The 16,194-nt window shown below is 37.8% G+C and overlaps 1 protein-coding gene across 5 annotated transcripts; it reads right to left on the bottom strand.

Annotated features, from left to right (window-relative positions):
* Positions 1–21: 21 nt before the first annotated feature.
* arl13b (ADP-ribosylation factor-like 13b) lies at positions 22–15,780 on the bottom strand. Of its 5 annotated transcripts, XM_056254428.1 has the most exons (11): positions 15,355–15,778; positions 12,240–12,310; positions 10,355–10,604; positions 8,655–8,760; positions 8,270–8,472; positions 4,815–4,929; positions 4,568–4,727; positions 4,270–4,389; positions 917–985; positions 361–425; positions 22–262 (listed from the first exon to the last, which is right to left on the bottom strand). In XM_056254428.1, the coding sequence occupies exons 1-11, from the start codon at positions 15,411–15,413 to the stop codon at positions 221–223; spliced, it is 1,260 nt and encodes a 419-aa protein (XP_056110403.1). In that variant the 5' UTR covers positions 15,414–15,778; the 3' UTR covers positions 22–220. The 5 variants fall into 5 exon arrangements, with proteins under 5 accessions (XP_056110403.1, XP_056110405.1, XP_056110406.1 ...); XM_056254430.1 differs by lacking the exon at positions 917–985 and having other exon boundaries at positions 15,355–15,780; XM_056254431.1 differs by lacking the exon at positions 361–425 and having other exon boundaries at positions 15,355–15,777.
* Between the last annotated feature and the right edge of the window lie 414 nt (positions 15,781–16,194).

Below are 16,194 nucleotides of genomic sequence, written 5' to 3'. Positions count from 1 at the left end.
ACAACTCAATTGAGTTGCAAATGTCTGTTAATACTGATTTGAAGTATTTTGATAAAACTACAGAAATAAGAACATTATAAGAATATGTCATACAGTGAATGTCCACGTCCCTTCATCTCATAAACACTGGCCAGGAAACAGCTTCTGATGACCATCAGTCATTGGTTGCTTGAGTTCATGTGATCCATCTGGGTATGCCGATTGGGTATCAATTCCTCGCTTATGGGGAATTACATCCACGTAGATTACTACACTGCCCGTGCTTGAAGATAAGAACAAAACAATACTTTGATTGGTTGGGACCCTTAAGAACTGTGAACCACCGAGGGGGGGGAAGCAGAGGTAGTGTTAGGAAATTACATCATGAGTATCGCTGTTCGGCCTCTGCCTAATTGCTACAGGTGGGAGAGGTTTGCCATAGAAATCTGCCAATAAAAGAGAGTCATGGAAGAAAGAAAATTAGGTCAGCAGTCTCCATTTTGTAAAATCAAGGATCAACTAATTTCAACTGACTACAAACTACATCATTAAATTCCTAGATTAAAATGTCACTGCCTGCTCAAAAGAGGACATAGAACATTATCAGAATTCAAAATGTTTCCTGCAAGCATCAGGAAAATAAATCGCATACATTAGTCACAGTGCAGGAAGCAAGTTGTTAAGGAGATTATACAAGCAGCATTTGTTAGGTACAATATTAAAGTGGATGGTTGTGGTATTTCTGTTGGCTGATGACAGATGACTGTACAGGAAGGATGTGGCTGAGGCTTGCTGTGTGGATGGAGAGAAAACACAAAGCTTTAAAGACCAGAATTATGGGAGACACTTACATGGTTAGGAAACAGAATGAGAGAAAAAAAAAATGTTAGTGATGCGCATGCCGGAGATGGAACAGATGCAATGAACCAACAATTACCAGAATGCCTTGTATCTCCAAGAGGCTCAAGTTTGGGGAGCCTAGAAACTTTGGGAGTAGCCCATCCAACTAAAACCAAGAAAAAAAGTCAAATGATTAGCTGTTAGGTTTAAATATATTTCATTAAAATGAAGAAAGAAAAGGGAAAACTAGGACAAATCAGTGGTTATTTTGCACACGCATTTGACAATGAAAATTAATGTTTAGCAAATGATAGAAGAGATTTTCTCTGACTTTCCAGAAGTCTGTTGTAATCCTAGAAAACATTCACCACTGCAATGATTTTTTTTTTTTAGCTCATAGCTTTTAATCAAAATGTCATAACTCGATCTTCCACTTGAAAGACTTCTCTCTGGTGACATATGCTGTACGTCCAGACTCCATCCAATCAAAGACCGATGAACTGAACCCCACTCCACATTTTTACCCTTTTCAATAATCCATTTACTCTGATGTATGCCACAATACAGAAAAAAAGCTATGTTGCTATGCTACTTCTTTTGAAACTTTTCTTCTGTTAACAGGCAAGTAAAGGGACTACTCTTTATGTTCTAGTATTCCATTAAAGGTATTATTTCTATAAAAATATTACTTGTGTTATGGATTGGATTTTAAATAAATATGAGTTGATATAAATGAAATAAATGACCTAAACCTAAATTTGACATGCTGTATTTTCCAGAATACAAGTCACATGTTTTTAATTAACCTAAACATGCTGCGACTTATATAATGCAATTAACATCAAGTTTACAAAACATGGATTTGTGCCGAATGAGAAAGGTAGGTGAGCTTAAGTTTATTTGTATAGTGCATTTCCCACATACCAGTAGTTTCAGTTTAGCTTTAAATAAATCTCTTTAGGCTTGGCATTTATAATAAATGTTGTTTATAATGACTGACACTTTAATTTATGTTTGTTTTATTCTTATATTTTTCATTCTTGTTCTGTTCTGAATATTGTTACATTTGCAGGTTTAACATTTAAAGGATTTGTTGTGGAGTAAAGGGAACTAAATACATGATTATAGCAAATATAATGTTTGTAAATATTTGGTTTTATTTATCAGTGTTTTACATTATTTCTGAACGTAATAAAAAAGTGTGACCAATGCAACTGATCTGTATTTATTCTCTCAACAATGCAATTTTGACCTGGTGCAACTTATAGCCAGTTGTGAATTATTCCACTCCCTTCCTCTGTTGCTTGTTTTCTGACCTGCATGTGCACTATACGAAGTATCTGAAGTATTTTTTTAAAGTAATCAGATGCAGAAGTATTTAAAGAAGTTCTACTGAGACATGCTTGCGGCCAGGACAAGTTGTTTTGCAAATGGAAATACTTGCATTATAAGAATATAACAGTAAAATGTAAGGCATGTCTTGGTGAAAACCTCTCAACCACATTGAACAGAACAAGCACTTCATAAAAGCACTTGGCATGGCAACCTGGACACATGAAACTGTATTCTTATGGCATTCTTTGAAGTGTTTAAAGGGGTCATATAATGCCATTTTTGTAGCCTGGATGCCAGCCCGAACCCCGCCCACAACATTTTTTGATCGGGAAGTTCGGTCTGGACTCGCTCCATTGAGGAGTAATTATGATCGGTTCAGAAATCGTCGGGCCAATCAAATTGCCAGGGCGGGCTTTATACGATGATGGACAGATGATCTGCAGGGACGTAAAAGAAATCGACAGCGCATTCATTTTAAAAGACGAACATAGAACTGCAATCAAGGCATTTGTCGATCGGAAAGATGTGTTTGCCGTCCTTCCTATGGGATTCGGCAAAAGTTTAATTTATCAGCTGGCTCCGATGGTAACTAAGAAGATGGGACGCAATGAAAACCCTGTGGTCGTTGTGGTTTCTCCTTTGGTCGCACTCATAGAGGACCAAGTAAAAGAAGCAACACTCGTTATTTTACTTCTTCCAGCGTGCGTGCATTTGAGTTCTGTAGTTGACAACTGTGCTATGCAAAGTAGTTGACTTACTGCGTTGCTCTCATTGGTTGTAGGTCTATCCAATTGAGTGCAGAGTTTTTTTTTTTTTCTGGTTCGGTTAAGACACGCATCATAATCAAAGCCCTATGAAGCAGTATCAGACTCACATTCTGACTAGAATATGAGTATGACGAAGTCAGGCTACCATTTTTGTACAAGCTAATATGATTCTTTAGAGTCTAAATTAAAACTTTGTAATACACTTTAATTAAAAATTCTCATTAGTATTGTAAGAAAACACTTATTTTACCTGGTCAAAAACAGCTCTGTTTTCAGCACGCCGTTTTAGTGCATATGCCTTTAAATGATAATGAGCTTTGCTCACCCCGCCCCTCTGTTCTGTGTACACCGTTTGTAACACAATAACCATAACGCGTTGTTCATTATAGACGTGGGATTATGAATTATATTGAGAACGTCGCACATAGAAAACATGCCGTAATGTACCCTGAGTGTAAACCTTAGACGCATTCATTGTGAAGTGTGCATCTAGCGATTTGCAAAGATTAATATAAATATTAAAGGTTAATAAAACGTTACACTCACTTCAGTTATTTTGGAGGTTCAGCAGGAACACGAATAGTTGGTACCGGTCCAGAAGCAGCTTCTTAGCAAAACCAGCTTTATACTGACCCTCCTCGTTTATAAGCAGTCTGGTGTGTGAAATGATTCGCGCAAATATGAAAGCATTGACGTTGCTCGTGGGGAATATTGCCTTCGAAAACAAACTCAGCGGTTTGGATTTGGGAACATTAAAATGACTGCTGTGTTCGTTATTACACCCAAGAACAGAACACCACAATCGCTTAGACGCCATTCTGCTCATAGACAGTGCTCCAGCATATCAACAATGACTGCGCCGGTCCGCGCAGACTATGATTGACAGCTCTCACGAGCGAGGGCGGGTCTGTGTTGAAACGCAGCTGTCAATCGTGGGAGGGGCGTGCGAGCTTGTGACGTCACAAGCTCGAACGGCTCGATTTGAGGCAGGGGAAAACATATAAGGAGATTAAAACAAAAACACTGGATGGATTTTTTATCATTTTATGATGTTTGTGTAGAGGCACTGCCAACACACATTTCAGTACAATCAACTTGTAAAAGTGCATGTACCATTATATGACCCCTTTAATATAAAGTCCTCCTCCTATGCTTGTGTACACGTTTTTTCCCCCCGCTGCAGCTCACCCTCTGGTCTCAGCCATTAAAAAAAAAAAAAAAAAAAAAAAACTTTTTGTTTGACAAAGGTTCATAGTGCAAAAACCACGGTAAACCACGGTATCGATTTGATCAATTATGTGTTCATTGTTCATATCTGAGAAACTACTTGTAAAAGAGGCATTCTTACCTGGTAGGGGAGTAGGGGTGGGGCTTTTGGCAGCTGCTTCTTCCACTCTAAGAGGGTCAACTCTATGCTTGCGTTTCAATCGCAATTTCCTAGTTTTCTTTTTGGTCTGGTCCACTGCTCCTGATTAAAGGTGACAGATACATTGCAGTTTTTTTAAGTGATTTCAGAGGCAAAAAGGTTTCTCATGTGTCATAATAGTAAAAGCTTGTATTTTAAAATTAATTGACAATACAAAAATAGACCTTTACTCATGTATTATAGTATAATGGAGACCTTTTGAGGAAATTAGAGGTCCTACCTGATTCTGTACTCTCTGGGGTCTGTCTCTCGCTCTCTTCATCCTCCTCCTCGTCCTCCTCCTCATCATCTTGAAAGGCTGTCTGTTCTTGCACACTGTTGTGCTGGCCCTCTTCTCTCTGTCTTTGCATCTCTTGCTCTTGAATTAATTTGTCTTCAAACTGGGATTTTTATATAAAGTGAGTATTTTTTGCATCTTAATGATTTCACCCAACTTGTGTATTAAAAGAAACAATGTGACAACTAACCTCAGTAACAACATTGTTTATTGGCTGGAATGGGTTGGGCATGTTGGCATCATCTAGCTCATCCTCTTTCAGTGTCCTTCCTTCTCGCTCAGCCTCCTCTCGCTCCTGCCTGTCTCTGTCAGTGCAAAACATCTTCATTAAACTGTTGTTTGCATTTTGAACAATTTAAAGTCATAATAAAACAAGTAGAGACAGATATTTTCTTCGGTATTGCAATGTACATCTGAGCGTAACAGATTATAAAAAAAAAAAAGTGGTTAGAGGCTGCAAACATCATCAGCAGCCATTTAAAAATGGGTGTTCCCCAGGGTTCTGTCCTAGGCACTCTTCCATTCTCTCTTTACACACACAGCTCTGCGGCCTTACGCAGTTTGAACTCAACTGTGTTTTTTGCTGTAGACACAGTTTTGATGGACCTGATCGCTAAGACGGAAGAGAATCTGACATGGTGATGTTGGCATAATTCTCTCTTTTCAAATACCAGCAAGAATGTAGGGTGGGGACTTGGTTCTATCAATTAGCTATTGATTGGATTTTGTGTTGCACTCAAATGAATAGCTGCTTTTCCACTGACGGGCCAGTGCGAGCCCAGGCTAACAGCGTGCCAGGCAGGGCCTGTAGCCTCGGACCTCGAGGCCAAAATCAAGCTGCGTTTCCACTGTCGGGCCAGTAGCCCCACAATGCTACCCTAAAACCTGCCTCCATAGAACAACGTCACACAACCCCACTGTTTCACCAGCACAGGGAAGCTAGCAGACTGAAAACTAACTAGATCGGGAGTGCACATCAAACATCCTGAATCAAACAGCATATCATTATTTCACATAAAAAGTGAACATTCAGTTACACCTGCCTCAATTTATTTGTGATCACAGCAACACACAAAATAACTCCATTAAAGGGGCTATGTGTAGGATTTTACTTAAAAAATCTTTAAGATAGAGTTTTCATTTGTACATTTATGAGCCAACCATAATGTAATAGAAAGAATGACACCTTGACTGTCCACCACGGTTGCCTCTATCAGCCTGTAGGCTCAATTGTGTGTGGAGGAGTCGGGCGACTCGGGTTCGAATTGGCGCGAAAATTCCCAAAATATGACGTCATGCGCGTTCTCGTCTACTTGGGCTTACATCCGTACGGCAACCATTACTGCTAGCGATTGCCGGACGGAAAGAAGCGACCAGCCTCCAGCACAATCACGGCACTCACGGAAACTCCTCGTAAGTAAAAAAAAAAAAAAAAAAAGCCTTATCTAGTGACTGGCGTCGGGCAAAGACAAGAGTTAACATCGGAGCGGCATTTGATTCTTGGAGGGAGCTCCGGTCAGCGCTGTAACTTTTCTTACCTCTGTAAACATGCTGGTGAATCTCGATGAGTTCTCTCTGGTTGCTGTGGTCGTGCTCGTACGAGCGTGCGCACCGAGAACACAGATAACGAGGATGAGACTGGCTGCAGTTTCTCTAACGGCCACTGGTGTCAGTAACGGTTAGAAATTTCAGAACTTACGCAATGCTCCAAAGTATAAAGCCTTAAGGCCGGTTCACACCGAGACGAATTTCGCGCGCGATATTCGCCGACGTTTAACGCCTCGTGACTAAACAAAGGGCGCCAATGTGAGTGTGCACACCGACGCGAAAAACGCCACACGTAAAACCGTCATTTTTTAAAAAACGCCTCGGGTTCGTTTTTTTTGTTTGACGCACCGCGTCAAAAACTATCCGACCAATGAGATTGGTGCTTTTGCTCACGTGTCAGGAGCTTCTGAAGTTACAGTAAAACACAACTTGGGGGCGCTCAAACACAAAACGGTCTTGCCGAGCACACATACGTAACGGCGAAGAAGATATACGCCAAGTAGCGTCTACACTGCCGGGAAGAAATAGGACGAGGAAGATGCAAGGCAAGATGAATGTAGAGCTGCTGGTCTCGTTGGTGTCGGGAACAAAGAACTATATGACAAACGCGACAGCGACTACTAAAATCTTGATAAAAGAGAACTGTTATGGAGTGGTATTGCAGAGCAAATGGGCGCCATCTAATGTCAGGGAATGAATTTGCATGTTCACTCGGCTCATCCTGAGCGAAAATCGCTTGGGTGTGAACACAAAAAACGCGTTGAAAAACGCTGGCGAATAATGCGCTCCGATATTCGTCCCGGTGTGTACGAGCCTTTACACATTTAGAAAAAATGATTACAATATCATATTTTACATCACAATTTTTTTTACAAAGAATGAGGATTTCTAATAATTGTCCATGAAATTATGCGATCTCGAGGATGTTTGAGCGATCTCTCTCCCATCTCACTATACTGTTATCCCTTCAGTCAGACCAACAGATGGAGCTCACAGAGAGAAAACAGGAGTTGTGAGTTGTATGAGTTAACCGGAGTAAATGTAATTTATGACAAATGTGGATGCAGAAGTCCGGTATCAACAAAGGCACAGGGAAGAGACTGATAAATACACGATTATAACCATGTATGCTTTGTTTAAGTTCTTCAAGCAGTCTCAGGTAATTTATTTAATCATATCTGTATTTTTATTATGACAATAGTTAAAATAAGTAGCTTTTAGGATCACATATAAAAATATTTCTGCTTCATACAGTGATCAGAATCCCCATCGGATCACAATCGGAAGTTATTTCACACACTCGCTGTGGTGTCTGAAAGTGAGTTTTGAGCTGAAAATTGTTTTAAATGTCTTTAATGTTGAGGTTAGCTGTTAGCCTGATATGAAAACATGGGAAATGAGCAGCGGTGTTGACTCTCAAACGCCGCCTCTGTTCATAACCACTGCTCAAGCCCCTGTTGGCCCACTTTGGACCAAGGAATTCGGTGGGCCAAAAAACTCTGACGGTTGGCCACGATGAAGCCCCGACGAGGCACGATCAAGCCCTGAGAGTGACAATGGAAATGCAACTGACCTTGGTACGCACTAGCACGCTCACTTTTGGCCCAACAGTGGAAACACGGCTAATGAGAGCTTGTCCACTGTTCAAGGGGCAGGGTTTAAGCGGACTAAAAGTTTGGAAAAGTCCGACATTTCACCAGAGAGAAAAGCCTGTCACTTGCATGGAAGATTGAGTTTAGATTAAACATTACAAGAACAACAACAAAAAATAAACATATACATGGATGAATCATCCACAAAAAAATCTATAAGATGCATTAAACGGTACATTTTCATTTTATGCTGACTTAACTAGTAGTAGTAGTTACTAAGTAGTAACTCTGCAGTAAAACAAAGAAAAACACAGTTAGACTAACTATGAGTACACATTTGAATATAAAAGCAAATAAAACCAGCTTAGTTGATATGAACTAATTTCAGAACTAAACTACATTTTTTTTAACTACGGTATTCTTAATGACTATGCGGCTCCTGACATATCTGGAAAAGAGGGATTAGCATGACAACCCATGTGAAAAGTCTTGTTAGCTCACTGACCTCTCCTCTCTGATCCGCCTAACTCTTTCTGCTCTTTCCTTCTTGTCTTGTTCTTCCTGAGCCTTCTGCTCTGCTGTATCTCTTTGCACACGCTCTGAAATTGCCTCGTAGTCCTTGGCAATGTTATTCAGAAGCCAGTTAAGGCCATTCTTGATGGATTTGTCAACCTTCTTACCATAACCCAGCACAGCAGAACAGGGCTCCTGAGATCAGAGGAAACAACATTTAGTTCAGTTTTATATGATTGTTTTGTAGCATTTCTTTCAAGTAATTTGCTGAATTGTAAATATAAAAATAAAGCAAATTTCCCCACTCATTATTTCCACATTAATTACAAACTCAAACTGGTCTCCGGTTAATGTAAACTTTTCAAATATTAACTCACAATCTGACAGAGGCATTTATTCTCATTGACAATCTTCTCTAATGACAGGGTCTCGATGATATCTGCTTCAGCCAATGCCCCATCTTGGTCCTGTTTATTAGCCAGTCTGAAAGCCAATCAAAAGAATACAAGCTGGTCACTAGGTGTGCAGGTTCCTAGGTAAGCTGTCACAGACAAATGGCCTGAGGTCTGCACTTGAGGTGGACTGAATAATTAGCCTTGAGTTATTGAGCACTCTTGACTTATTAGCACACTTAACAAGCTATATTTAGTCAAGGACTTCATCTACTGCTCACTCCCTCAGCTAATTTGACCCACTGCAGTTTGTCCAACGCTCCAACAGATATACAGATGATGCATTGCACATTTGCTGCACACCGCCCCATTCCACTTGGGCTAGAGGCAGGAATTATGTGAGAGTGCTCTTCACTGATTGCGGCTCGACATTCATCAAACCCTCCAGGCTCGTCAGCAAACTCAAGGTCTTGGCTCTGAACACCTTCATCTTTCTGACAGGCAGGCATGGGTGGTGAGGAAGGGCTGCAAACATTTAAAAATGGGTGTTCACCAGAGTTCTATTCTGAGCCCTCTTCTATTTTACCATTTACCCACACAGCCATCAACTCCATCACGCTATTGTTGAAGCAGTTTTGGTGGGTCTGATAAGAGCTAGTAAGGATAGTAAAGAATTGACATGATGGTGTTGGTATAATTGCCAAATACCAGCAATAACAAGAAGACAATCAAAGGATTCACATGAACCACACACGCTGACAGCTTGTTTAGGATGGGCCCCAAGGTGCAGAGATCTTTTTACAGGTGTACCAATGAAATCATTCTGTCTGGTAGTATTACTGCCCGTTAGAGGAGCTGGACCATGCAAAATTGTAGAGGCGCGCACAGGGTGGTGTAGAAAGCTGAATGTATCATTTAGGATGCGCTTCCCAAAATGCAAATCTTCATAAGGCAGAATAGTACTAAAGCCAAAGAAAAAAAAAAAAGATTAAAGACTCCAGCCACCCGAACAAAAGCCTTTTACATTAATTTCCCCATTATATCTAAACACGTAATGCGGTATGCGAAGGTGGGGTATTTTACTTCTCTCCTTTCTAAACATGAATCTGCATATCTCATCAGTATGTACATATGCTTTAGGCAAAGTGGGATTTTGCACAATATCAGCATAAATCCCTATTATTTACTGGGGTAAATGCATTAAAGTAACTTGCATTTAGCATTGAAGACCAGTAATAATTACTTTCTTTTTGAATACATAACGGCGATACATAAATGTCACATTCAGACACACCCATTTAGCAGCTGTGATGCCTGATTAATGGATTAAACTGGCCCAGGTTTCTATATTTTTTAAGATTATTTGGTCACCACACCTTTATAGCTTTACTGAGTGATTGCTAATTATGTTAGTTAGAAAGAGTAACATTATTAAATGTTATTACCGTACACAACAACCAATTAGAACACATTTTATAGATGGTTTAAACATATATATTTGAAGGGCACTGCATATTTTCTTTACTTTTCTGTATATTGTGCTGATATACATGTGTTATGTATTCATTTTGTCTAATGCCTTGTTTTTATTCTATCGACAGCCATTCCATGTTTAATGAGCTGTACTTATTCCAGCCATTAAGTCACATTCAATGACAAGAACATGTCAAGTTCTGAAAACTCACACTAATACAGGTTTGCCTGCAATACGAGGGTGCCGGAGAACCTCAGCCATTGTGTCTCTGGTTTCTTGGATTCTCTGGACATCACTGGAGTCCACAACAAACACTACCCCATAAGACTCAGAGTAGTAGTTTTTCCAAATGCCGCGGATACGTTTACCGCCACCCAAGTCGAAGATTGTGACCTCAAACTTCCCCTGCTTCAGGTCCACCTTTGAGAAGCCCACTGTAGGGGCTACATCTAAAGGACTTTCTATGACAGAAATATAAACATTATGAGAATTATCCTGGATCTTATGGAGGACCGACTCTACCATATTTAAAAATAAATACAGAAATAAATAAATGCTCAATAAATAAATAAGCATACAATTAATTGCCCCAAAAAATACAATAAACAAATAAATGTAGGTAGGTAGAAATTAAATTATACAGTGAGACATAAATGTATATATCTCTTTTAATTAGCTTCTTTATTTATTCACCTTTGTAATAATTACCTTATTTATTTATTGTCTGTTATAATCTTCAACTTTATTTATTAATTACTTATTTTTTGAAGTATTTATTTATGTGCATGTTATAATATTTTTGTCTGTTTTATTCTTCCTTTGTATTTTTTTACCCTATTTATTTCTTCAATGCTATTTATTTCTGCCTGTCGTTTCTACATTTCTGTATGCATTTCTGCCTCATTATGCAAATGAGGAGGGGCTGTGTCTTAAGGGGTACATTTCCTCCCATAGAGAGCCTAAGCCCCTCCCCTCCGCTTCCGGCTCATGGGAGCGGTAAAAATATGTATGCTAGTCAATGGCGAGAGACAACTTATCTTTTTATTCCGTCTGAACTGTGCCCTGAATTACACATATGATGTTTGTCAATTTAAAAGATAATTATGAAAGTCAAGAAAGTCGCAGTTTGTCATAAAACAGAAGAGTGACATTTAGTTTTATGTGAAAATCGCTCAATGAACTAGATCTCCCGGGAAGCGAAACAACGAGCGAGATCCGCTGCTCGTGTGTGTGCAGTCTGGTACAAAACACTCCGGCATGACGGCGTAATGTTACGATTATAACGCAAGACTACAGAAACAATGACAGACGTTAGCTTCAGTAAAGTTAGCTTCATTCATTGAGAGAAAATGTGCGCCTTTTGGGTTTGTAGTCTTTTTAATTACGTATTTTCACAGTCTTATACCTCAACAGTTTTACATCAAACTGCGACTTTCTTGACTTTAAAATGTATCTTTTAAATTGACAATCAGGGATGAGTTCCCTAATGAATATTAATGAGTCTTCCCCTACCACCCTGAAAAAAAAAAGAAAAAAAAACGCGGCCGGTGGCATGTAGATTCGACCGATGCAGTAAAAGACTAACCAACCAATGGGCAGAAGTTGACCCCTTAAGACACAGCCCCTCCTCATTTGCATAATGAGGCAGAAATGCATACAGAAATGAAAAAACGACAGGCAGAAATAAATAGCATTGAAGAAATAAATAGGGTAAAAAAATACAAATGAAGAATAAAACAGACAAAAATATTATAACATGCACATAAATAAATACTTTAAAAAATAAGTAATTAATAAATAAAGTTGAAGATTATAACGGACAATAAATAAATAAGGTAATTATTACAAAGGTGAATAAATAAAGAAGCTAATTAAAAGAGGTATATATATTTATGTCTCACTGTATAATTTAATTTCTACCTACATTTATTTGTTTATTGTATTTTTGGAGCAATTAATTGTATGCTTATTTATTTATTGAGCATTTATTTATTTCTGTATTTATTTTTAAATATGGTAGAGTTGGTCCTCCATAGGATCTTGAAAACACAAAAAAATAATTAGAAGCGGGAAATAAAATTATAGTGAAGATTTACCTCCCTGGATTCCTCGGACTGTAGCGGTTTTTCCAGCATTGTCCAGTCCAACCATTACTAATGTCACTTTCCTGTAAGAACACAAATATAGCATCACTTTATTATGCATCACAAAGACCTCCCAAAGTTCAAGACGGCCCTTCTAACGAGAAATATTTTTCTGTAAAGCTTTGAGGTGCAAAGGACAAATCTAGTTTATAACACCTGTGCCAAGTACTTAAAAAAGTTTTGCATTCTTTTTATACCATTTTCAAGAAATATTTATTTAAAGATGATAAGGTTATATGAAATAACTAAAAAAATGCAATGAGGTTAAACCATAAAGTAAAAGGTAATAATAATAATAATGTGACTTAATCATTATTTTTAAATTGTTTTTCCATTCTTTTTTAAAACATTCTTAAATCTAAACGTTTTTGGGGAGTTGCACCACGTGGCCATTTTATTTCTCAACTAACCTTGCCTAAAGATTAACTAAAAGGTCTACATGGGGTCTTTTCTATTATATCATTTTCTGTAATTTGCCTGTTTCTTATAGGTTTTGTTCTGCATGGTCACACACCACATTAGATTTATTTGGTAGAAAAAAAAAGTTTTTCAAATGTTAATAAGAAATGAATTTTTCTTATATTAATATTAATTTAAGATTAAGACAAATTACTTAATACGTGTGTATTTTAAAGAATTTCATTATGAAGCTTTTTCATTTTGATATCAAGACAAATGTATCATCCTAACATTTTTTATGCCCAAAAAAATAGCAAGATATATCATCATCAAGTAATCAAAATACGATCATGAAGGAAATTTAATCTGTTTAAAGTTGCCTTCATGAACAGAACCTTTTGACATAAAAAAACCTTGACATTAACTTATGAATTCACCCACAGCTGTGAGCTAAGGCAAGCTAAGCCTGTATGTTAATGCATCATCTCATGACTAGTAAAAGCGCACAGGGATGAAGAGGATGATTCAGCATACCACACACAAAAAAAACAAAGTAAATAATGTGGCCTTTTCCAACACGAATGACGTCAAAAATATAAATTAAATGATAAGCTGTCCGGGGCTGTAGAGTCACAGCTGTTTAAACTACAAGGCTTCCAGTGGAGGCTTAAGAGGCATAAAAAGACATCTGTGTGGAGTAACACAAATATCTTGAAGTGACATGGGATTTCTGCTCACAGTCATCAACCTATGCTTAATTCTGAAGAAATGCCAGACAAACACATGGGCCAGGCGGCGTAAACAAACCTTTCAGCCATCACTGATGCAAACAAGAAAGCTAAAGTCCTTAGCTACCAAACACATACACACACAAACAGATACTTAACTGCGGCACTTGCGCCGCAGGGACATCAAGCGCACTATCCAGGTGACAGTTCTCTGCAACCAGGAGGCCTTCATTTGAGACTGAGAATAGAGCAAGATGACAGCTATAGCTTTCCCTTGACTTTTTGGTTGTTTTTGATGATAAACACACACGCTCTCTTTTGTCTCTCCTGGCCTCTGGTCAGCTCTGCATCTGAGGGATTAGCTGGGGATTTCTACTTAGCCCAACAAGATCAGTGGCAGGGTGCTAGAGGACACACTACGTTCAGCCAATGAAATTAAGACAATAACTTAGACAGTTAGCTAGTCATCAGTAAGACATAACCATAACATCACTGGCACGTTTGGGGCCAGACATCTCCACTTTAAATGGACTGATTCTTAGGTACGATCAAACATTTTACCCAGATTTAGCCTTTTCAAGCATCTTGTTTCAGGCACAGCAGGTGATGTGAGTAATCAGATATTAATCGCTTGGCTTTAAGCCTATGCCTGATTGTGAGTCATGTTCCAACGTGTATAGTGAGAGGTGCATGTAGGGCCTCTAATCAACATACAGCATCTTTATGAAAGTGGACTTAAATACTGAAATTGAAAATGACACCAGGGCTAATGCATCTTCATGACAAAATATGAATCTACTGTGTGGAAAACGAACAACATACCTTGGCAAGTGCTTTGGTGCCACCAGCAAAACGGTTCTGTTAACAGTTTTAAAACTATAAAAAATTATTCTCATTAATTAAAATAAAGCTTGAATAAAACAAATTATAAATATTAGATGAAAAACTAAAAAATAGACATGTTGGGAATTAACTTTATTTTTTTAAAACATGTACTACTTATTAGGTAATAAACATAGTTTTTTTAAATAAGTTTTTTTTTTTATGTCAAAACGTTGAATGCACCTCTTCTGTGTTTAGTATGTTTTTTTTCTGTATTAAAAATTAATCTTGATATTTTTGGGGCAAAGTAATGAGGGTGATACATTTGTCCTGATGAAATGCATAATGAAAAAGCTTCATTAAAATAATGAAATTCTTGAAAAGAAAAGCTTATTAAGTGACTTAGCTTAATCTTAATTAATATAAAAATAAATCCTTAATGTGGTGTGACAAAGCAAAATATCAAACCAATTGGCATGCAAATAAATTATGTTTGACATTTTCTAAAAAAAAAATGTTTTTATTATTACTTTTAACCAACTGGTTTCAATATCTTGTTTAGAGAATGTATTAATACCACTAAAGATGTATACTTGTCTTTCTTTAAAGTGATACTTCACTCAAAGATGAAAATTCTGTCATATTTTCTGAAGCCACATGTTCATGACAAGCGAAAGGTAACTAGAAGCTGTTACTCTGCCTAACATCTCTCTCAAGTACCAAGCAAAAAAATAAAATAATGTTTTAAATGTTTAGGTTTTGCATTTTGAAAGTTACACATTGCACTCCCCCCTACAATACAAAATAATAATAACAATTTCAAATGTACTTGGTGTATCATCACTTTCATCAGCCATGTTGATATATATATATTTTTTTTTTTTTTGCTATAAATAAAAACACAAGGCCATACAGTATAAAGAAGACAGTCGCACAGATAAGTCAAAAAACCACCCATGGTAATTTTGTGTGTGGCTTCTGTGTCCAAATACAAATTGGGAACACTACACATGTAGATGACATATACACAGTTGCACATTATAAGAATTGACAAGACTGCTCAGAAAATAATTATGTGAATGACTCTGACTCAATGGATCAAAGTTGTAGACACTCACCTTGCAGGTTCTCTCCATCGTTTCAACCAGTTGCAGCAGTTCGCCATCAGATTGAACATTTCACCCCAAGTGTTTGAACAGGGATTTATTATTTCATGACAGCCGTTTTGCCTGATTACTAAAGTTCCTGACTAATTTCTTTCCTTTGTGTTTTAATCAACCCGTTATCTGGTATCACTCTTTTATATGCCTATCTTGGACTCGTGATTTGAGTAAAGACATCTTGTTGTATCATTCTAGCAGAGAATAAGGGCAGAATAAACTAAAGATTAACAACTAAGTTACATTGTTTAATTTTCACTTACAAAACTGACCATAGAGTTTAGTTTCATTTTGCTCACTACCCGAATCAATGCACCCGCACTGAAGGCTAACAAGTTAGCTACTGCATACGATCCATGAAAACTATTGAATTACATTCTTATGTCTTTAGATGGAAAATCGAATTATACAATAACTATACTGTTTCAAAGACGTCCCGGTGAATGCTTTACTCTCAATTTTAGACCGTTTTTTGTTTTGTTCTGCAAAAAGATGTAACGGGATAACTGTTAGCTTGCTAGCAGTCCGCTTTGTTGACCAAGCTGAATTTGGCTGCTATGGCTGCAGCCACAAGCTCGTCTAGGGTCGGGGTTGCCAAGTGTTTTAAAAAGAATTTATGATATGATGTAAACTATGAAAAAATAATTAAATTAAAACTTTCTTTGTAAGCTTTCAACATATGTGTGTACTAGGACAACTTATAATCTTTACACCGAGACCCTTATGATACTGCGTCGATCGAAGTGGCCGAAAAATGTCAGTCTGTGAATAGTTGACTTGGCAACACTGTACTTGCCT

This window comes from Rhinichthys klamathensis, unplaced genomic scaffold (genome assembly GCF_029890125.1).
Source record: "Rhinichthys klamathensis goyatoka isolate OS25496 unplaced genomic scaffold, OSU_Roscu_1.1 h1tg000111l_1, whole genome shotgun sequence".
Taxonomy (NCBI): Eukaryota; Metazoa; Chordata; class Actinopteri; order Cypriniformes; family Leuciscidae; genus Rhinichthys; species Rhinichthys klamathensis.
This window is presented reverse-complemented; position numbering and strand designations above follow the sequence as displayed.

Excerpts from the sequence above, each read along its gene's own strand:
- arl13b (XM_056254428.1), bottom strand. The coding sequence starts at position 15,413 with ATGTTCAATCTGATGGCGAACTGCTGCAACTGGTTGAAACGATGGAGA. Across the intron at positions 4,930-8,269 it reads AGGCGGATCAGAGAGGAGAG|AGACAGGCAGGAGCGAGAGG; the intron begins GTCAGTGAGCTA and ends TTGCACTGACAG. Across the intron at positions 986-4,269 it reads CACCCCTACTCCCCTACCAG|TTGGATGGGCTACTCCCAAA; the intron begins GTAAGAATGCCT and ends TCTTGGTTTTAG.